The 23,904-nt window shown below is 42.0% G+C and overlaps 1 protein-coding gene across 2 annotated transcripts in view; it reads left to right on the forward strand.

Annotated features, from left to right (window-relative positions):
* Positions 1-18,804, forward strand: part of vdra (vitamin D receptor a) — a 62,332-nt gene extending 43,528 nt beyond the window's left edge. Inside the window, exons 1-8 of one of the 2 annotated variants that reach the window (XM_053482366.1) lie at positions 3,608-3,652; positions 3,913-4,043; positions 12,054-12,238; positions 13,049-13,151; positions 15,545-15,716; positions 17,565-17,716; positions 18,059-18,175; positions 18,517-18,804. In XM_053482366.1, the coding sequence (XP_053338341.1) occupies positions 3,920-4,043; positions 12,054-12,238; positions 13,049-13,151; positions 15,545-15,716; positions 17,565-17,716; positions 18,059-18,175; positions 18,517-18,770 (1,107 nt within the window). In that variant the 5' untranslated portion in view covers positions 3,608-3,652; positions 3,913-3,919 and the 3' untranslated portion in view covers positions 18,771-18,804. Of the gene's footprint in view, positions 1-3,607; positions 3,653-3,912; positions 4,044-12,053; positions 12,239-13,048; positions 13,152-15,544; positions 15,717-17,564; positions 17,717-18,058; positions 18,176-18,516 lie in introns of those variants that run through there. The other variant, XM_053482365.1, reaches the window with a different exon arrangement.
* Positions 18,805-23,904: the final 5,100 nt, after the last annotated feature.

Here is a 23,904-nt window from a genome sequence, read left to right on the forward strand (position 1 = left end):
CTGGCAGTGTAAACTTTCTCATTATTGTGTTTATTATGCGTAACTCTTGAGATTTCCTTGTTATGACATAGAGCTAAATCCCCACACCCTGAGAATTATAATACATACCGTGTATTTACAGTATAAGTATGTATATTATGTTAATTGTGTGTATTTCTGTCCTGAGGAGCCTCACGTGTGGCGTGTGTGGGGAAAACCAGCTCTCACCATCTAGCAGTTCCTCTGTGCATGTTGTCTACAGCGTGTATAAACAAGACGCAGGGTTTCTGCACTCAATGTTTTGTCTGATTTAAATGCTGAGAAGATAAGGGCATCTCTGATTTCATAGTTGATGCAGCGCCAGCGCTTACATATGCATACCAGATGACAAACCGAGCTGTTTTGTAGAACAGTCTGAGATCACCTATCAAAGCAAAATAGGGAAATAGAGAACAATTTTTGGGTTTGTTATCGTTTGATTTGTATCAATCTGCCAGGCATGTGCATATACGAGATTCAATTATGAAGATAAACTACAGTATGAGGCACATGAAGCAACCTAGTTTATTTTTTAGTATGATGAGAAATCAACGTCAGATTCCGGAATCCTGTCTAGACCAGTGGTTCCTGAAGTAGGGTCCAGATGTTTCATGAAGCACGACTAGGTGGTTCCAGGTGAAATCTATTCGATTCATTACTAAGCTCTTACTGTATATACATCCTGTATATAATCATATACATATCTAAATCATCTGGAATTTAAATGATATAGTCAGAAGTATGTGGACACCTGACTGTAACATCCATATGCAGTACATCCACAAAGTTTGAAGATACAATTGTCCAGAATGTCTTTGTATGATAAAGGCATGATGGTGTAGTGGTTAGCACTGTCGCCTTGCACCTCCAGATTCCGGGTTCTATTTCTGCCTCAGGGTCTGTGTGCATGAAATTTGCATCTTCTCCCCATGCTTGGTGGGTTTCCTCTAGGTACTCCAAAGGTTAGGTTGATTGGCGTTTCCAGATTGCCGGTTTTGTGTGTGTATGTGTTTCTCTCTCAGTGGTTAAGGCATTTGACTATGGTGGGGAAGGTCTCAGGTTTAAGCTCCACCACCGGCAAGTTGCCACCGTTAGGCTCTTGTGCAAGGCTCTTAATTCACGATTGTTTAGATGTATAATGAGGGAAAAATGTAAGTTGCCCTGGATGAGGGCGTCTTCCTAATGCTGTAATGTAAATGTTTGTGTGTCCAGGGTGTACCCCTCCTAGTGCCCCAAATCTCCTGGGATAGGCTCCAGGCCCCTCGCGACATTGTACACATGATAAAGCAGTATAGACAAGGAGAGACTGGCTGGAACCTGTTCCAGCACGACAGTGTGCCTGGAACTGTGTCTCTGCACATCCAGATCCAGGGTCTACCACATGATCCACCAACCAAGGATGAAGTAGAAGAACTTGAGTGTCCAGCACATCGCCCTGACTGAACTCAACTCCACTGAACACTTTTGGGATGAACTGCAATTGGAACCTCCAAGACACCCTAGCATCAGTTCCTGACCTCAAGAGTAATGCTCTTGTAGCTGACCTGAACAAACACAAACCTGATCTTCGATGCTCAAATTATACTGGAACGCCCTCCCAGAAGAAAACAGTGAAGCTGAGATGGGAATCTAATGTTCAACAAGGATCTATGTCTGTGATGATCAAGAGTCCGCATACTTTTGGTCACATAGTGTATTTCGCATCTAAAGACGTCCCTGGCTGAAAAAACAAAAACATTTGGTCTGGGACGCATCGTCCGAAGTCACATGACCACTGGCTTCGAGATGGTTGTTTATTCTGGGCCAGGGTTCATCGTCTGTTTGTCTGTTTTGATCAGTTTCATTTGGATGCCAAGTCAAACATCAAACACCGTCGGTCTGGTCAGTATGGGGTGAAAGACATGAAGAATAACCCCACCACCTGCCGCTGAGATCTGCTGGGATCGAGCAAAGTTTTAAGTACACACAGTTGTTTAACATGCGATGCTGAATGTAAATACAGTTTAGCCATAGAGAGTAACGTAATTCTTACGCAACACCGTTAATATCTTACACAACTGGCGTGGGGAGATAAACACTGATCACTGGTTCGTTTTTGTTTCTGGCATTTTGATTCTTTTTCCTTTAGGAGATCACAAACCCAGCGTTTGGCTTCCGGACTGTTTGGCCACCTGACGTTTACATCCATTTAGTCCTTTAAGTCTTGAAGTGTTGAGATGAGTGTAAAGTACTCAAGTTAAACGCTGATTAAATCTGTCTTTCCCTCTGAATTTGCAACCTCGGTGTGTGTGCGTGTGTTTTGCCCAGCGTAGTCAGCCAGTGCGTATGAATAGGAACAGTGTGCCAGTAGACGCAGCGTGTTTTCATAAGCTCTTTGAGAGTGTGTTCAGCATGACCACGCATGAAATAGATGTTTCTGTTCATTACTATTAAAAGGACAGGAGGGAGGGCTCAAAGTGGTTGTGGATCTGTGTGTGTATCTGTGTGTGTTGTGGGGTGGCCAGCTGTATGTGTGTGTTTTAGGATGGGTGTAGCTGAGTGGCTAAGCCATGCGAGCAATATTTTAGCCCTTTTTCAAATAATCCTCGTGTGCAGGACGTCACTGCGGCTCTTGGCCCGGAGCGGTGCCGAGCCCAGACAGTTTACAGAGTGAAGAGTGTGTTTGATCTGTGCCGTTTTCAGACACTTCTCCATTATGACTTTTTATAAGAGTTACAGCGCTAATAAATCACTTTTACTTAAACGCAGAAGGTGAGAACATGTTAATGTCTTACACAGGACTTGTTTGACTTACTGGTTTGAAATAACATGTGGATTGAATTTATTCATTTATTTGGTTGTTTGTTTATTTGTTTTAGTCTGTTGGGTTTGTACTTACTTGATTTACTCACTCATTTAACCTGTAAGGCACTTCTGTCACAATTACCATTCGCTGTGTCCCGATGAGACTAAGACAAATTAAGACTGACATAATTTAAATCCTATTGATTTGTCCTGATGGTTTTGATTACTTTATATTCAAACATAAATATTAAATGATACATGCTTTTCTGATTATTTAAAGCCTAAGTTGAAAATTGAAATTTGTTTAAATTTAATTATTGTAAATGGATTCCCGCAGTCTGTCTGCAATACCTTCGCTCCCCACTAGGGGCACTCACTTTGCGAAACACTGTGCTAGTAGAGTAGTTTAGTGCACAGGGTTGGTTGTACCAGATTGTCTCAAGTCAAAGCTCTCCATGTCAAAACTAAGCAAGGGATTTGGTAAAAATTCCACATCTATTATACAACACTTACGAAGTCCACAAACTACCTGCTGGACTCCATTTTAAAAGTTTTGAACGTTTTTTAAACCTTTTTTTTTTTTTTAAATAACGAGCAACGAGCCGTACCAAACTTCCTGATTAACTTCCTGATGAACTTGATATGTTTTCCTTTGATCTCAAGACCAGATCAGTTTGGGATCAGATAAAGGAAATAAAGAAAAGGGCTTTAACTTGCTTATTTAATCATTTCTTTAATACTTTTGCTTATTTGTCTGTTTATTATCTGATGGATTGATTTGATACTCTATTACTCCCTATGTAAGTTTGTTTCACAGAGTGGGCAAGAAAAGCTTCTGCAATTGATCCAAGTGAGTCCAAGTGTTCTCGAAAAAAAAAAATACTTATGAGTATAAAATAATATATTGAATATAATAAAAATACATAAAAAATATAAAAATAAATAAATAAAATTTGCAAATGGAAAAAAATAAATAAATAAACTACCCAAAGAATGATTATTGGACATTTTTGAAAAATCTTTTTTTTCCCCCATGCATATTAGGTTTGCTTACTTTAGATTGTATAACTTATTAATGTTCCTTTACTTTTTCTGTGTGTGTGTGTTCAGGCGCAGTATGAAGCGGAAGGCCAGTTTCACTTGTCCCTTTAACGGCAGCTGTACCATCACCAAAGATAACCGCAGACATTGCCAAGCCTGTCGCCTCAAGCGCTGCGTCGACATTGGCATGATGAAGGAGTGTGAGTCTTATTGTCTTGTTTTAATGCACTTACAGTAGTGTTTAATAGGTCGGTCCGAAACTAGCTTCAAACATTAGGGATAACACTTAGCTTTTACTGTAAAAAAAGAAAAAAAAATCTTTTTTTCCAAAAGATCACAGTCATATTAATGAGAAATCCAGCAAGGAAACAGTGAAGCTATTGGTGAGGATTGCTGTGCACAAGCCCTTCATTAGGAAGACACACAAAACCCATAAGCACCGGTCTACAGAGCTGAAATGAGTCATCCTTCATCATCTTTCACTTATTCTCAACAAGTAGGCGAGTCTGTGTGCATTACCTCGTCCCTGTGGAGCGAAATGTCACCCCAGATCAGTCCAGAGTTCTCCCGAATTTTCAACTTTATCCACAGCCCTTCGGTATTTGTGGGCGTGGTCTCTTCCAGGAAGATCCCACCCACAATCACAGTGCACAAAGGCTCACTGCGTGGTGTGATGAGGATGAAAATGATGCGAGTTTGGATGCAGGACCTTGACACTTAACAGATCTCAAACTGCTGAACACCCATGGCAAGATTTCAGACCTTGTTGTGAGTCCTTGTTCTTCATCATCATCGTCATCATCATCATCAAAATACTAGCTGAAAGAATAGCCTTTGAAAGAATGGCATTCATGGCTTTTAGTACAATTCCTGGAATGTCTAAAAACAAGAAAATATTGTTTCTCTTTAATCTTCCACATCAGTGTATGTTGATGATGATGATGATGATGTCATGAAATCCAAATATATCTTATTATTTGCTCAGGAGTTAACGATTAATCAGTGGGTTCATTCATGGGCGTTTGGCATAAGGTCAGATACACGTCAGAGTACCTTGTCTTTCCACACACACACACACACACACACACGACTCCACTTCACGTCTGATGGATCTTCTGTTTAAACATAGTGTCTAAAAAGGACAGCACTGGTACGAACCTCAAACAAAACAGTGTCGTAAAAATAGAAAGCTAGAGAGACAGAAAGAGAGAGTGGGTGCAAAAAAATGTCCAACAACGCCCTTTTTTCCTCCGGCGTAGTTACACAATACGGCGCCCCATATTTTCCCTGGCTGGCAGAAGGAGAGCAGCATGGCCGCGTAGCTCACACACACACACACACAGTCCCGTGGGCCCGAATCCCGAATCGAGCCTAAACCCCGCCTCTCACTGATCCAGCACTGATCCACTCAGAGCACAAAAGGGCCTCTTTGTTTCACAATGGCAGCCGTTCCAGGACAGAGGGTCAAAGTTCAAAGCTGTGGAAGTGCAGAAGTGCAGAAGATCATGCAGCTGGAGGTGTAGAAGAGGAAATGTCGCTGTGAATCCTCCAGCTGTAGTCAAATTTTTGGAAAAAGGATGAGACAGATATTGTGATTTAATTCGTCGTAATGGTTTGATTCCCAGACAACTAAGAACCTGAATCATTTATATAAGAAGTCAACCCATGGGGACACGCCTAAATTAAAATGAACTGCCCGAAGCTAGTCTGAATTAAACTAATAACAGGAACTTTTAATGTTTTTTTTATTTCAGTAGGTAAAAATAAATGGATTAAATAACTGTAAATGATAAAGAATATTTATGTAAAACTTTTCGAAAGGAGTATTGGTATAAATTCTGCACATGTTCATGGGATTTTAAACAGTGTACTGAGGTTTGGTTACATATAAACAGTTGAGCTGGACTCTGCAATTGGAACAAATTCATTTGACTTGGTGAAAATGGTTGCGTGTAAACTCCCTGGTTTAAAAAGTACTGTGGCAACCAAAAATATCCAGCTAAGAGCAGTGCTGTGGTCAGCAACCGAAACTGATGAAGGGCTTCAGGATGTGCATGGAACAAGATGAACTACAGTTTTTAACTGTACACCTAAAACATGGAGCAACAACAAAGGAAGGAGAAATAAAGCAGCAGAAAGGCTACACAGTGTTTAAAAACCCAAGCAGTGAAGTCTTTGAAGAACCTGAAATTACAAGGATCTGTGTGATGTTTTTTCCACCATTGAATATGTCAAATTTTTCATCTGAGCTCAAACAGTGCATCTGTCCATCCAACCAACCCACCAACCAACCCTGTGTTCACCTATTCATTCATCCAACAAGCCATCCAAGAAACCACTTGTCTATCTATCCATTCAGGTAACTCGACATACATCCATAAATTCATACATCCAACAAACCAGCCATCCATCATTCCATCCAATCATCCAACCAATCAACCTTTAACCAAGCAACCATCTATTTATCCATCCCCTTATCCATCAGTCCAGCCAACCAACAATCCATCCATCTAATATAATTAATAACTTTACACTAAAGCATTGCTGAAATCTGCTGAGGACTAATTCAGGAAGGCACAAGATCCTAAAGAAATAAAAACAGTACAGTTAAAACATGGAGCTACAAGGTAGAAGTGTGTAATAAAGCAGCAGTAAGAATACACAGTGTTTAAAAACCATTGAAAGGAAATTTATGGTGAGCTTTAAATTATAAGTTTCTGTGTTTTTTTGGCGAAAAAATAATATTTAGAATTTCTCCCCTAACCTTAAACGGTGCATGTATTTATTGATTCATTCTTATATTCAGCCAACCAATCAACTATCCATCTATCTATTCATCTATCTATTTAACCAACCAAGTATCCATTCATTCATCCATTTAAGCAGCCAACCATCAATCCAGCAAGAAAATCTGTGAAGAACTTGTAATTAAAAGGTTCTGTGTGAGGGTTTTGGCCAAATACCACTGAATATTTCAGATTTATCCATCCATCCATCCAAACACCCTTTTAGTCCTCATCCATCCATCCATCCAAACACCCTTTTAGTCCTCATCCATCCATCCATCCAAACACCCTTTTAGTCCTTATCCATCCATCCATCCATCCATCCAAACACCCTTTTAGTCCTCATCCATCCATCCATCCAAACACCCTTTTAGTCCTCATCCATCCATCCATCCAAACACCCTTTTAGTCCTCATCCATCCATCCATCCAAACACCCTTTTAGTCCTCATCCATCCATCCATCCATCCATCCAAACACCCTTTTAGTCCTCATCCATCCATCCGTCCATCCATCCAAACACCCTTTTAGTCCTCATCCATCCATCCATCCAAACACCCTTTTAGTCCTCATCCATCCATCCATCCATTTAAGCAGCCAACCATCAATCCAGCAAGAACATCTGTGAAGAACTTGTAATTAAAAGGTTCTGTGTGAGGGTTTTGGCCAAATACCACTAAATATTTCAGATTTATCCATCCATCCATCCATCCATCCATCCAAACACCCTTTTAGTCTTAATCCATCCATCCATCCTTCCATACACCCTTTTAGTCCTCATCCATCTATCCATCCAAACACCCTTTAGTCCTCATCCATCCATCCATCCAAACACCCTTTAGTCCTCATCTATCCATCCAAAAAAACACCTTTTTAGTCCTCATCCATCCATCCAAACAAACACCCTTTTAGTCCTCATCCATCCATCCAAACAAACACCCTTTAAGTCCTCATCCATCCATCCATCCAAACAAACACACTTTTAGTCCTCATCCATCCATCCATCCAAACAAACACCCTTTTAGTCCTCATCCATCCATCCATCCAAACAAACACCCTTTTAGTCCTCATCCATCCATCCATCCAAACAAACACCCTTTTAGTCCTCATCCATCCATCCATCCAAACAAACACCCTTTTAGTCCTCATCCATCCATCCAAACAAACACCCTTTTAGTCCTCATCCATCCATCCATCCATCCAAACAAACACCCTTTTTGTCTTCATCCATCCATCCATCCAAACAAACACCCTTTTAGTCCTCATCCATCCATTCATCCAAACAAACACCCTTTTAGTCCTCATCCATCCATCCAAACAAACACCCTTTTAGTCCTCATCCATCCACCCTTATATCTCGTCATCCACCCATCTTATATTTTAAAAGACATTTTACACCCAAGTAGTTATTAAACCGTTAGTATGAAAAGTGAAAAGTCAGTCGTCTTTGACTTTATTGAGGGGTTCTATGTCTTAATGAAACAGGCTCTAAGAATCGGAACCATCAAAGTTCTTGATGTATAGTGTACTCGTACCAGAGCACTGTTGAATTATTGATTCTGTTTGGTTAGAAAGAGTTCATTCATTTCCAGCAGCTCTGACAGTTTCTTCAAGGAGACATTTGATGAAAGGAGTCCACCGGGTTTCCATCTCAGAGTTGATTGTTTTCCTCCACTAGCATGCTCCCAAGGACTGTTTTATTTTTTTACCTCCATCATATCCTACATAATGAATATTTAAATATGTATTTAATCAGTCTCTATTTGGTCTCCAGTGCTTGTTAAACTGTAGTCTCTAAAATTCTTCATGATCATTCCAAAGATTTATAGCTTCAGCTGTCCGGATAGCGACAGCAGAGCTCTTAGCACATTATTCTCACATCAACACATAAACAATGAGTAAGGAACAGTCTGCTCCGGCATTAGCTTTTCACAAGCAATGCATGTTTGTTTACCTGTGGTTTTAGATAGGTTTTTTATTGACCACACACTGTTAGCACCTGTGTGCCAGATTGGTCCAGACTGTCAAGTTCTGCTCAGCCAAAACAAACTCACCCGAGATAACCCGAAGCAACATGCGCTCCTTCTATCCTAATAACAGCACACTGTCCAGCATCAGCGAGCGGATACGGGAAGTCTGTGCGTTGACCGATCGAACCATTAATACACAACACAGCGAGTGGGTTAGAATGAATCACAGAACGAGTTTGTAACTGACATGTTTATGACCAATGCAATGTCGGGTTTGTGTTTAGAAAACAGTCTGGTTTTGAAAACACTGGAATCATATTTATTTGTTTTATCCGTTTTTTTGGGGGGGGAGGGGGGGTTGTAGTTGCCTGATCGTTGGCATTTGAATGTAAACCACAGTTAAATGGAAAATAATGGCTTCCATGTGTTTAGACTTGACATCAGACCCACGTCATACATATATGTGAGAGAAAAAGTCCCTTTTTTATGGCCTCGTTTAGCTTTAAAAGGACTTCCTTATGTATTTAAAGGCATATATTAACACTACAAAAATATCAGTTATCATGCTGCCTTATTTTATATATATATACTTTTTTTTTAACAAAATTTTAATGTAATAAAAAAAAATTACATAAAAATTTAAACCTTGCTGCTCCACTCATACTGTATGCAATGTGCAAAAAAAAAAAAAAAAAAAAATACTGTCATAAACCAAAGAAATAACACACAACAAAAACTTTAGAGCATACTTTTATATAGTTTATCTTCTTCTTTTTCTCCTTTCACCACAGCAAATTTGTTTCCTCCCCAGCCTCTCTTGTTGTTGCTATAGTAACCATAAGGGTATGGAACGAGCAAATTTGATTTGCGAACGTGTGATTTTGCTTTTCAGTCAGCGATTATAAATCTGACCAATCAGAATCAAGGATTCAACTGCGGTCTAACAGTCACAATGGTATTTCCATACTTTACGAATATGCTAAATAATTTACATCTTATTTTAACAAAAGTTTGCACCTCGCCCAAAAGAAAAAAAACAGGTCTTATTAATAAAAAAAAAATTCTTGAAACCTTTAATTTGCTCATGTATAAATTGTGCCTTTGTTGTAATGTCATGTACTTTCCATTATGACGATTTCCATTCCCTAAAAAAAACAGGACATGTGAAACGAGACTGTTCAGTAAGGGTCATTATTTTTGTTACAGAACAGATAGAGAGCTGTAAAAGGCTGTTGTTAGTTCTGGCTCATTCAGCACCAGGACACTACTTAGGACATAAACACAAACACACACACACACGCACAGATACACTAGACTCTGGCTGTCCATATGGCGCGAGGTCATTACACTGTCACTATGACCCAGTTGGCAGGCTGCTGTAGTCTTCACATGCTGAGAAACGTCTCCCAGCTTCATGTATTTCATAAAGCACTGTTCTGAGATCAGCCATTTTCACAATGCGGCAGCTTTAGTGAATTATCTGGTCTAGGATCAGACTTTGTTGGCAAAGTAGACTGTTTTATGTGTGAACTGTACTTTTTTATGTATAAATTGGCATTTAAAAAGTAACTATTAAAAGTGCATTAGTCAAGATTGGGGCTCTAGTGGAATAGATCAATTTTTCTCATCTCTGTTTAATTCTATTCGGGAAAAAAGCCACGTCTCCAAAATGTATAGGCAGACAAGCGCTGTTTAATCAGCTGTGCAATTGTTTTAAGCACCTGTGGTTTTTACAGGTCACCCTAAACCATTCAGCTGCTTGACAGACGAGTTACGAGGGGCGTTCAAGTCAATCTGGGAAATTTCTCATGAATCAACGCCAATAGCGATGATGAGACTCTTAGCCGCAATGAAACATCTAAAAGCTGCAAACTTTTTTAAAAAGGCAGTACGTCAGTGTATGACAGAGCCCACAGCAGTCAAGCCACTGAAGATTCCGATAACATTTCACAAGACGCATCTGTCTGTGGGAACACAATCATTCACCGACACCACTTACATTTACATTTAGGCATTTGGCAGACGCTCTTATCCAGAGCGACTTACATTTTTATCTCATTACACATCTGAGCAGTTGAGGGTTAAGGGCCTTGCTCAAGGGCCCAACAGTGGAAACTTGGTGGTTGTGGGGTTTGAACCTGGGATCTTCCGAACCGTAGTCCAATGCCTTAACCACTGAGCTAACCCTGGCCCCCACTTACACATCGACTGGGAGTTATTGCCGCATCCCCTGTACAGAATTGTAATTGGTCCAAGCCATTTCCACTCGTTTGCGGAGTTCCTGGGAGGCCAGTGTTTCAGAAGTGAAGCAGGCGTACTGAGAAAACTTTCTACCTGCTGGATATCCAAGAACTAGCGAAACACTGGGATACGTACATTGTTTAGCAGGGTATTATATAGAGAAATAAAGGTAGTTCTGCAGAAAGAAAAAGTCCCGGTTTGACTTGAACACCCCTTGTATATAAAACTAGACTTGTATTTGTGCTGATCTGTTCTTGCAAGAGTACCTTCCATTCCACTTCCTTTTTAACTACTGACGCTACAGCTAGTCGGCGTCGTTAGCTGCAGCTACTCTAGCGTTGGAACACACAAGCCTATGAAAGTGGTTTCGTCAAAGGATTGCACATCCCCGGTGATTAAAAATGAATGGAACGACTCTGTTCGTTATGTAAAACCAGGCATCCAAACACTTCCAGTGGGACGTTGCTAATCGCTTTTTCAGTCATATATATCTCATTTATTTCACTGCGAATGTTTGTTTGTTCTGCCGTGTTTTTTGTCATTAAGGTTTTGGGAAGGGTTTTTTAGACTGGCGTTATACTGACGCACAAGCAATCCTGTCCTGGGCCACAGATTTACAACTGATCTCTCTTTCTGCCACATAATGCACTAATGATCTAAGTATTAGTTATATTTGTTTGTTTGTTTGTTTGTTTGTTTTTTCTTTTCTAATCATGTTCTAACACAGGGAAAAAATTGCATTGCAAATAAATAAAAAAAGCAATAAATTTCACCAAATGTCATAATTTACATTTATGCTGCATTAAGTCTACATATTGCAAACTCTGCCTTAAACTGTAATCCCTCACGCTTTAAGACAGAAGTGCTCCAGAGTCGAGTGTTTACGTGACTCGACTTTATTACGTGTCGTAACGCGTTTCCGAGCTGGATGATTTTTCTCTTTTTATCTCAGGACTGACGATATCGTTATCGCGTGCTAAAGAGGAAACCCTTAGTCAGTTCGTTCTGCGTAAAGTATACAGTAAGACCTTGAGGGGGTTTCGAGGGAACCCACGGTGAGAAGCAATTAAGATAAAGAAGCCGGGATTCAGATGTCAGGAGCAGCACGAGGCCGAAGATACTGATGGACCGCAAGCTGCTCAGTAATGAATCACGGTTAATCCTGTTATTAATGTTCTTATTCTTGTTTTTTGATTTTTTTTTTCCCTGTGCAGTCATTCTGACTGATGAGGAGGTGCAGAGGAAGAAGGAGCTGATCCTGAAGAGAAAGGAGGAGGAGGCGATGCGGGAGGCGCAGAAGCCGCGGCTGACCGAGGAGCAGACTCAGATCATCAACATGCTGGTGGAGGCGCATCACAAGACCTACGACGACTCCTATTCCGACTTTGTGAAATTCCGGGTCGGTGTCGTATTCACTAATGGTTATATAAAAGAAAGGATCCATTGCATGAACACGCAGCCTGGTGTGAGTTGTTGGTAGTGCAAGATTTGTATCAGGACATGCTGCTTTTTTTGTGCGTGTGCATTGCAGGGTTTGAATGTTTGTCGCTGAGATAACCATACACCGACTAGCCATGACATTACAACACGAAACATTATGCCCAGTATTGTGTAAGTTCCCCTCGTGCCACATGTACAGCTCTGGTCTCTCGGGGCATGACTCCTGGCACCGGGACGTTAGCAGTGAATCCTTAGGCTTGTTGGGTAGAGCCTCCGTGGATCGGACTTGTTTGTCTGGCGGATCCCGTGGGTTCTTGATCTGATCGGGACATCAGGAGTTTGCGGTCGTGAGATCTTTGAGTGCTGGGACCGTGCATGGCCGTCTGTGATGCACTGGGTGTTCTGGTGCCTTTCTATCCTGGCCGGCTTTGACTTTTTTCAGCAATTTGCGCTCCATCAAGTCAAACCGGACAGGTGCTCATAATCCTGTCGCCAGTTTACTGGGATAGAATCGATAACCAGTGTTAATGTCAATGGCTGATCGGTGTAAATCATAACAGGATCTGACTTTTTTGAACAGACTTTATGCAACCTTAAACGTTTAAAAAAACCACAGGTGGGCGAATTCCTGCAAATTCAGCAAGTGTTTTATTCCGTACTTATAAAATAAATCAAAAGGAGGTTGTTTTGTGTGAAATGGTATAAAAGCAAGTGTTTGCCTGCGTACTCGTAATTATAATGAAGCTCTAATGTGTGTGTGTGTGTATAGCCTCCAGTGAGAGAGGGTCCAGTGACACGCAGTGCCAGTCGTGCTGCCTCGCTCCACTCGCTCTCTTCAGATGCCTCTTCAGATTCATTGAACAACTCACCAGGTAACACACACACACACACTCTCTCTCTCTCTCTCTCTCTTGCTCTTACTTCTTACACACACATTCACAAATTCACTGTGAAATAGAGTAAAGAATGTGAGCTTAACCTTCAGGAGGTTTGTCCGCAGCTGGCAGGACGCGAATTGTTTTGGCCAACAGCATTGAAACTCACATTGAATTACGTATGTTTAGGAAACTGAATGCTGACTAAAAGCACACACACACAAACACACACACACACACACAGTGCAAGAGGGAAAAAAAATAGCGTTTCTCGAAACAGCTTGTTTTTCTGCCTAGTCTCTGTTCTTCATCTGCGCTTGTTATGCTTCTCTGATACCAGTTAATCCCTGATGGTCAGCCATTTTGCACAAATCTTCAGCCCTCGCTCTTCACAAGAGCCGCTTCACTGTTCTCGAAAATACATGTTTTTTTTTTTTCGACCCAATTTTCTCATAATTACAAATCGCCGAGATGTGGAAAATTAATTTAGAAAATTTCCGCTCGAGCGGCACCGCGGTGAAGCTCTACACGCTCAGAGATGAGACTTATCCTGTTTACGCGAGCAAGTTGGATGCCCGTAAAGGCTTCGTTTCCGCTCAGACATCAGGCCAGTCGTGTTGCTGTGGAACATCTCAACCCCCCCCCCCCAACCCCATGTCCCCTCACCCCCCCTTCTTCATCACCTTCTAGATTTCAGCGTTTACCGTCATTTTCATTGCCGCATCTTGGCGACATGTCTCTAAGAGGAAAAACAAAAACTTATTTTGTAAGTTTTTCGGGCTATGACTTTTCGGAGGAGAAAAACACACACGCCACAATCACCTTCTCTTTTTACACGCAGATCTGCAAAAGGTTACATTTTGTACTATGATGAATATGAAGGAAAAATAACGAAAACTGGCCTCTCGGTGCTGCGTATGTGAAAATGATCCTCATCGAAACGCGCACCTGCGCATGAGTTTGTACATTTTACGAGAACGGTTTGTTTGGAATTTGTTTTGAAAGCAGTTGATTTTTTTTTTTCTTTTTTTTTTTTCCAGTAAGTGAGGTCTGTAAAATATTACATATTTATGATAACATTTATTTACTTGGGCCAGAATCTCATGGCCCCAGTGTTCCCAGTCTGATCGTGAGCTCAGGTTTCAATCTCACTGGATTTCCCCCGTGTTCTCCGTATCTGTTATCCCCGTAATCTCCATCTTCCACAGACCTGTCAGGCTCTCTGTTGCCCTTAGGTTGGAATTTGCATGAATATATTTATGGGTAATTTGCTGTTATTAAATAAGTTATCAAAACACCGCCGCCTTTGTAATCTTTCCCCTTCCTGCGCCTGGCCCGAGGTTAGCCTGAAATGAGACACTGGCGTGGGTGGATTAGAACAGAAAACAATTTATTTACGTTGCAGTTACATTGACTTTCATTTGGCTGACACTGTTTTTTAAAGCGACTAACAACTGAGAGAGAAAACAACGGAGCAGTCGAGGTTTCATGGGCCTCAAGTTGGTGACTCAACATGGCAGCTTGGTGATGCTCAGATTAAAAACATGAGAAGCTTCCAATAAGTGGAATAAGTGCCACAAATTAACCGTAAACTCTGAACCACGAGCCACCGCGATGAGGTCCTCATACAGAACTATATACTATATACTACACGTGTTACCAGAGTACACCAGTAGGGGGCACAGTGAATATAGAATTAGCTAACTAGTACCTGACCTATTGAATGCACTAGTTAGTACCTGACCCAATTAACTAACTAACTAGTACCTGTTGAACCAACTAACTAGTATCCCAGCAAACACTGGTCCGACGGCGACATCGTGTCCCTGGGCAAAACCAATCGTTGTAGGACGGCATGAATTGGCGATGATTTGACCAATTAAGGCATTAGAACATTTCCTAAGAATGCGCTCAGATACATTTGTACGTGTCTACAGTCGCCTGGGGTTGCATGTATAGCTGTTACTCTTACTTTTAAGCTAAGTGTTGTTCCGTATATACCCTCCAAGCAAATTTGGACAATTGATGACTTTTTTGACAGCTGTTGTGAACAATTTTTCAATCCTGCACGGGACGTTTTTTGGGGGACGTCATTTCAACGGTCACCCAACGTCCAAATGTTGGCTGGGATCTGACTCCTTGAACCAGCTAACTAGTGCCTGAGCTGTTGAATTAGCTACTTAATCTCTAACCGATTTATAAATTTAAGGTAGCTCATTAGTCACCGGCCAGTTAAACTAGCTAACTAGTCCCGGACCTTAGTGAATTAAGGTACGTTTTGGTAGACGGTGCAGTGCAGTGCTGTGAGTCACCTGTAGGTGATCATTTTGTCTAATCAATGTTCAACCCATTTTTATTTTGTCTGTTTTTGTCTGTCTGCTTGTCTGCAGAGTCCATGGACAGAAAGCTCAGCAGTCTCTTCTCCATGTGTCAGGATGGAGTGATGAGCCCGGACTCCAGGGATGAAAACTCCCGCCTCTCCATGCTGCCCCACCTGGCCGACCTCGTCAGCTACAGCATCCAGAAAGTCATCGGATTCGCCAAGATGATCCCCGGCTTCAGGTGGGCCGAGCCGTCTGGCTCCCTGTTCGCCAACCGTCTGCGTCGGCTTACTCACACTCTCATGCGTTTCATACAACTGTTTACAGCAGCTGGGATGTAAATACCAGCAGGACAACATAATAATAAAAAAATGGAGTTTTGTAACAAATAAGAGAAATTGCTTGTGTATAAGAGGAAGAGCGATTCCGGTCATGCTTTTATTGGGAAGTAAACAACTGCAGCGAGAAAACAATGGCTAATTGAGCTGTGTGTGTGTGTGTGTGTGTGTGTGCGTGTGCGTATGTAAGAGTGACTAGTTTTCAGGGCAGGTATTTTTCAACCGTTACTATGAGAGACGTGCACCATGTGTGTGTTTGTGCGTGTGTGTGTGTTTGTGCGTGTGTGTGTGTGTGTGTGTGTGTGTGTTGCTGATGTAGAGCCCAGTTGTCTAAGTAACCATAAAAGACTCTGAACATCCTGTCCCTGTGGAGAGAAAATAACAATATTGACGTAAAGCATCCCTTATTCTCATGCGCGCACGCGCACACACACACACACACACACACACACACACACGGCAGTTTCTTTTCACAACGTCCTCAATATCTGTCTCCTACCAATTTCTTCAACATTTATTAATGTTTAGAGGACACCTGCTGACCGATACACACTCGCGCACTCGGACTTGCACATGCGCACGAACGCGCACACAAGTAAACAATATTTGGTGTTGATCGATGAGTCCATTAGGATGATGATGTACGTTGGACGTGAGGTGAATGCTGCTCTTAACCCCGCGCGGCGCTGAGCTCATCCACGCATTCATTCCACTTGAATTAAACGTCTGAATGATGCACAGCGTCATGCGCGGACTGGCCAAGCGCTCCTTTATGGTCATTATACGCGAATGACGTCATGCTGGCAAGGTGTGTGTGTGTGTGTGTGTGGGTGCGGTGCATGTTAGGTCAGTGTGACTCAGAGCTCTGCAGGTTAATGGAGAATCTGCGCTGTTCGCTCCGACCTCATTCGTTCACATGAGAGTCGTGAGAGACGAGCGACGTCTGTCTGTAGATCTGATTAAACGACTCGCTCCTGATGCTCCACTCGTCTTTCCCTGGTGCCCGCGCTCGTGTTCTGTTGGGATAAATCCTGCGGCCGAGGTGAAGACGGGATGGACGTGAACGTACTCTCAGTCCGGCTTCTCTCCATTCACGTGCATGACGATTCAGTGTATTAACTCGTTTACTTATACCCCCCCTCTCTCTCTCTCTCTATCTTTATCTGTTTCTCTGTCTTTCATTCTGCTCCTCTTCTTATCTATCTTTTACTGTCTCTCTCTCTCTCTCTCATATGTATCACTGTCACTCTTTCTGCCTCTCTCCCTTCCTCTCACCTTCTCTCATTTATTTTTTGTTTCTTTGTCTCTCTCTTCCTCTCTGCCATTTTGTCTCTGATTTCTCTTTTCCTTTTCTCCCCTTTATCACCTTCTCTCTCTCTCTCTCTCTCTCTCTCTGTCTGTCACTCTTTCTGTCCCCCTCTCTCACCTTTTTTTTGTTCATTTTCTGTTTCTCTGTCCCTCTGTCTTTGCCTTTCTCTCTGTCCCTCTGCCAATTTGTCTCTGAGTACCCTCTCTGTCTCGCTCTGACTCTTTCTCTCTTTCTGCCACTTTAACTTTCTCTCTGTCTTTTACTTTCTGTCCCCTGTGTCACTTTTTTTTTTTTTTTTTTTTTTTTGCTCCCCACTCTCTCTCTCTCTCTCTCCATCGGTCTTAACTCATCTTTTGCTTATTCATTTTCTGTTTCTTTGTGTGACGTTTCTGTGTCTCTCTTTGTCTCTCTCTCTCTCTCTCTCTCTCTCTCTCTCTCTCAGGGATCTGACTGCAGAAGATCAGATCGCCCTGCTGAAGTCCAGCGCTATCGAGATCATCATGTTGCGCTCCAACCAGTCCTTCAGTCTGGACGACATGAGCTGGAGCTGCGGAGGACCGGACTTTAAATACTGCGTCAACGACGTGACTAAGGGTGAGAGGAACGCGTCGTACGCCGCACTGTTCCGGGATAGGCAGGGGGCGTGACCACCTGAGCACAGGACACGCCCGGTCCATGGGAGCAACACACGATCTTTATTTCCAAACATTTTGCAAGATCTCAGATAGAAACCATAAACCCTGACACGCGTTACTGCGGGCTTCGTGCCATTCGCTGCTGATGACGTCATTAACAGCTTCCCTGTGTTATATAACCATTTTTAATAATGGAGAATGACATAATGTTAAAAAAATGCTGTTGTCACTGAGTCATATGTGTGTGTGTGTGTGTGTGTGTGTGTGTGTGTGTGTGTGTGTGTGTGTGTGCGCACTGCAGCTGGTCACACTCTGGAGCTGCTGGAGCCGCTAGTGAAGTTTCAGGTTGGGATGAAAAAACTCAACATGCAGGAAGAGGAACACGTGCTGCTAATGGCCATCTGTCTCCTCTCTCCAGGTGTGTGTGTGTGTGTGTGTGTGAGAGAAAGAGAGAGACTGTAGGGGGGCGTGGTGGTTACCACACAACCTCATCATCAAACCTGATGCTTTTGATGTGGAGCTTGTGAAAGGTTTCCGTCTCTCACTTTCTCTTTCTCTCTCGTCACTTCTCACTCTCCTTCTTCTATCGCTTTGTCATTTGCTGTTCTTTCATTCTTCATTTATTAATCAGATCAAACTTTTTTCCCTTTTTTTGCTGTTTCTCACACTCCTATCTATCTATCTGCATGTCTGTCATTCCAACACTTATCTATCTAATCCTCAATCACTGTTCATCTCTCCCTCTCTCCCTCCGCTCAGATCGTCCCGGCGTGCAGGATCACGTTCGGATCGAGGCGATGCAGGAGCGTCTGTGCGATACACTGCAGGCGTACATCCGCGTGCACCACCCGGGCGGCCGGCTGCTCTACGCCAAGATGATCCAGAAGCTGGCCGACCTGCGCAGCCTGAACGAGGAACACTCCAAGCAGTACCGCTCACTGTCCTTCCAGCCGGAGCACAGCATGCAGCTCACACCGCTAGTGCTCGAGGTGTTCGGCAGCGAGGTGTCCTAGCGGCCAGGACGCTGTCTCTCAGAGTGCCAGTCCTGCGGCGTGGGGAGGGGTGATGGGAGGGAAGGGTTAGGGTTAGGGTTAGGGCGAGCGGCGTGCAGCGCGGGGCAGAGGACATCCAGAGGAGTCCTAGTGTGTGTGTATGTGTGTGTATGTGTGTCTCCAGGGCAGGAGAGTGCCGGGGGATGATTGGTATCCCGTTTTGGGGAATTTGTAGGGACATCCGTGTGTGTGTGTGTGTGTGTGTATGTTTGAGGGGAGGGAAGGAGGGAGGGAGGTTGGGTATACGTGTGTATGAGTCCAGAGAATGGCTGTGGTTTTGGGAAGAGAAATGGAATATTAAGAATGTACTTATGCATATATGAACAGAAATATAAATATAAGCTAATATCTATATTTAAGAGAGATGCTTTCTACTAAATTTAAGCGTATGACTGACTGAGCGTTGTAAAATAGGATTAGCGGGCCTTTTTTGGTTTGCTTTGCGCACGCGTGCGCGCGCGTGTGTGTGCGTGCTTGTGCGGAGAGACGTGTTTTGTTGTGTATATGAAAGGAAAGGACACTAAACAAGCAGGCACATACACCGAGTGAAGTGCAGGGGGCGCTCTATTTTTTTTTTTTATGTTTGTATAGATAGGCTATTTTATGACCACCAGAGCGCCGCAGTCCAGGCTAACACTAATCCGCTAACGAGAGGCTAATTACGATTACTGACAAACTGTGATTTGCTAGACATTTCCGTTTGTTGGGAACGACACACTTTCTAAACCTCGACCATTTTAATCAACACACAGGTGCCAAAGGATCGTAGAGCAGACGCTTTTTAAATGGCGCAGCCTTGCACTGACGCGCTTCGGTTTGTTTCCTTAAGCCCTCCCCCCAATCCAAGCTGCTCGAATGTAACCTGGGATGTGGCCTAAGAGCCGTGAAAAGATTTGACAAATTGTATTTTGAAACAGAAGGACAGGGTGAACGAAGTGCTCGAATGATTTACACCCCGGCCAACAGCGTTCAAAATCCGCGCCTGCTTTTATCAATTCATTTAAGATTCCAGGTGGACTTCTCATCTCGTACGAGGTTGTCAGCCATCACAAGACTGATCACTTCTGGTTCTGATTCCTCCATCTTCTTCATTAAAAAAAAAAAAAAAAGAAGAAGCATTATTTAAATTGTACTTCACCTCACAGCCAGCAGGGGGCTCTAAAAACCTGACAATCTACCGCTTTAACTCAGCATATTGTGTTGTTTTGAGGTTTCATTAAATGCCACAAGCAGCAGTGCAAGGCCTCGCCAATTCCCAGTTAGTTCCAGTAACCGATATGTTTCAGATCACCACAGACTGCTCCGATTAGAAATGTAGTCCTTTGTTTTTTAGCTAGTTTACATTTTAGAAAGACGTATTTGTATACACGTCAGTTTACGGACGTCTGCCGCCCTCTTGTGGTCATACATTGTAAATACCACTTTTTATTATTCTTGTATATATTAAGGCTAATGAGAAACAAGCATAGGCAAGTACTAAGATGATTCATTAGTTCAAAAAGACGCTTGGGAGAAATATGCAAATATAATATTTTCTTATTATTTGCTCTCTCTCTCTCTTTTTCTCACTTTTTCTCTCTCTCTCTCCTCTCTCTGAAGTGACAATAAGCTTTGAAGACTTCATCTTTATCTATACATGATGTTCTTACTCTAATCAGTATGATCGTTCTTATTATGGTTTTGTTTTCTACACATTTGGATATCCAGATATCCCGATTTTTATTTTTATTTGTTTTTTTGTTTTTTTTCAACGAGACATCTCAAACCATATTCTTGCTGCTGCACAAAGCCTTGCTAGAACTCTCAGATTTTGGACAAGAGACAGAACCATGACTTCTGTCCTCACCACGAATGCTGCCTGAAACCAACCAATCAATCAATCACCAGGGGACGTGGACTGACCGTAGAGCCCCATGTGTATAGTAATATACCGTTACACCCACACACCTCCTCTTACGCCTGGACCTTTGCCGTGATCCCCCCCTGCCTCATGTCTCAGACTCTTTGAAGCTTTAACTGCTCTGTGGAATAAACAGAAATGGGAGGAATGATAGTGTTTGGCTGCTACAGGATGAAGCTGTGATTTTTTTTTTCTCAGCTCCTCTGTCTGGAAATCTTTTTTTTTTTTTTTTTTTTTTAAAGGAAAAACTGCTTCATGAGAATGAAAGAGCTGAAAAGGAGCTACAGTGTGTGTGTGTGTGTGTGTGTGCGAAAGAGAGGTACAAACCAGAGCTTTGGTGTGGATTTCGGAGATGGACACGCACCTGACTCTCTTTGCGGGACGTCTGCCCGCGCCATCTAGTGGACCGAATGAATCCACACGTACTGTGTACATTCTATAATACCTACAGTAAATTAAGCTTCAATCCGGACTCTTTGTAACGACTAAGAAGCATGTGCTTTGTCATCCAGCGCTGTGAACGGACACACACACATATTTACACACACACACACACACACACACAAACACAAACACACAGACACACAACGGCTGCTGTTTCTCCGTATAAAACTGTCTCACCTTTTCAGATTCAATGTTGTTGCCTTTATAGCCTTACGGAACTCAAACAGTCAGGATAACTCATAGGAAATTAACAAGGGAAACAAAGCAGTTACACACAAAAACACACACATATATACACACATTTTTAGGATTTTTAAGTCTGCTATGGTTTCAGCAAGGAAGAGTTCAGCTGTTGTCTCAGTTAAACTCAATAAGGATGCTTTCACACTTTTTTTTTTCCACCACAAAAAAGTGTCGCAACAGTTTTTGTAGGATTTCAAATTTAAGGGGTACTAAACTGATTATATAAAATTGTGGAAAATTGAGTCTGAGGAAGTGATTAGGCTTTCTGGCAACTCCGTGATTTCTGGTTTCTTGCTAACATGATGACAAGCTGCTCAGTTTTTAACTTATTTTAGTCTGGAAAAAAAGGCCAACTGGATATAGCTGGTATGAATTAAGGAATTAATTTGACCGGTGGACTTCCCAAAAATTCAATGTTAAAAATTGTATATTATAAATATATATATTTTTTTAAAAAACAGTGAAATCTTTGCTTTTTAAAAAAAAAAAATTGCATTTAATAAAAAAATGATTAAAAATGTTTTGGGATGCATTGTTACGGGAAAGTAATCGGATTTTATTCTTCACCTAACTTCGGAATAATGGTTATTTTCAGTTGAGTATGACTTTTGGATTTTGGATAATACATGTCCTTTACCTCTCATTATGTCCGCTGACTTGCAAGATTTATTTTTCACCAGCACTTTCTTGCAACCTAGTTGGTCAGTAGATTTACCGGAAATAAAAAAAAAATAAATAAATAAATAAAGGAATAAATAAATAAAGGAATAAATAAAATTCCTCCACAATGACAATTTTTTGCATAATATTGTATGTCTATGGGATTATCTAAAATGTGGCGTTAAAAAAAAAAAAAAAAAAAGTGTGAAGGCATTCTAAAGAAAGGATTTCAAATGTATCTGGCACACAAGGGTTTTCTTCCTCTTTCTTATTTCTCAAGTGTTATCGTCAGTGATTTTTGTTGAAGTTAGCTGAAGCGAGGTAGGAAACGCCTGAACGTTGGGAAAACGTTCCTGAACGAAAAAGACAGACATTACAGGCTTCTTATCCTGTTTTTTTTAATGGCCTGTGTGGTATTTTTTCTCTCCCTTTTAGGGAGAACAGTGTTAACAGCTTGGCTTGCAGGAGGTTATGATGAAGCACCTGAATTGAAAGCCCAGTATGTGTGCGTGTGTGTGTGTGTGTGTGTGTGTGTAAGAGAGCGTTTAGAATCAAGGGTGATCTTTTGAACTTCTTTTTTGTATAGTCATGAGCTAGAGGAATTACTGAATCCACTGGCTACATTCATATGCTAACAAGAATGGGTGTTTCTGAGCGTAAGGTGGGGCTAGGATGAGGGGGTAATGGGACAGTTCGGCTGAGGGGGTTAGGGAAACCTTTTGCTGGATTGTACTGGAGGAGAATCGAATCTAGCTCCACCTTGCACTTCTTGGGAGTGCTCTGGATCTAAGGAGAAATCTAGAAGGAAATCTGGTTGAGTTGCGTCTGGCGTTTTGACGTAGAGAGACGAGGACTCTGAAAGCTGATTGTTTAAGGAAGACACACCGACAGGTGCCGTGTTTTTAACCAAAATGATCTACCTCTCCCATCCGCACGTGTATTCAGTACATGATTGTGTTTCATTAGTTTTTCTTTTATTTTTTTTTATTTAAAATAAATCGAATGCACACACACACACACACACACACATACACACACACTAATCTCTTTCTTATTTATTCCTCTCCAACTTAAATGCTGGACTGTTTACCTCAAGCCTATTATTAAGGAGGTGATCCACCTCTTGCCAGTTGACTAATCCTTGTTTCCTTACCTTCTGTGTGTGTAGCGTGGTTTCAGCGTGAATTCAGAGACCCATCTTGCTACATCGAACGCTACTCGCTGTCAGTATTAGCTTTCTCTAGTGCCAACTGGCGAAGCATTTACAACCAAACCGACTATGCTAATCTTGCTAGCTAGGCTGTTCGCATGTTTCTGCGATTGACCTGCGCCCTTTAATCGGGTCTTGTGTTTTGCTCGGCGCCTGTGGGGTTCCTGCTTTGCGGACTGCTTATTTTCTAAGTGTTGAAGGATCCGGGCGCTCGCTTGAGTCGTTTCGCCTCGCTGCTCCGTCTGTCTGTTTTTCTCTCTTATCACACATTCTGTTATATTAACCCTACGTTCATGCTAGCAAACATCAGACGACCATTTATTTCCTTGCCTTGATCTTAGGGACAGGGTTAAAGCACGATGGTTCAATTGAGTTTTTTTTTTTTTTCCTCAATTCTATGCAAATTAGGTATAATGTGGTGAAGTGGCAAATCCAAATGATGGGCTTGACGTTTGTTATGCAGTTAACCGGCCATACGTGAACTTAAGGTGTTATCATACACTCATTAAAAGTGTATTAAAGACATTTCAAAGACAAGGAAGGAAATACTGGTGAGTACATAGCTAGTCCATTTAGCATGCGCTGCTAATCCGGCAACGGAACTAGTACACAATCTAGCACATAACATTTAAATTAAA

Source organism: Clarias gariepinus, chromosome 22 (assembly GCF_024256425.1).
Source record: "Clarias gariepinus isolate MV-2021 ecotype Netherlands chromosome 22, CGAR_prim_01v2, whole genome shotgun sequence".
NCBI lineage: Eukaryota > Metazoa > Chordata > Actinopteri > Siluriformes > Clariidae > Clarias > Clarias gariepinus.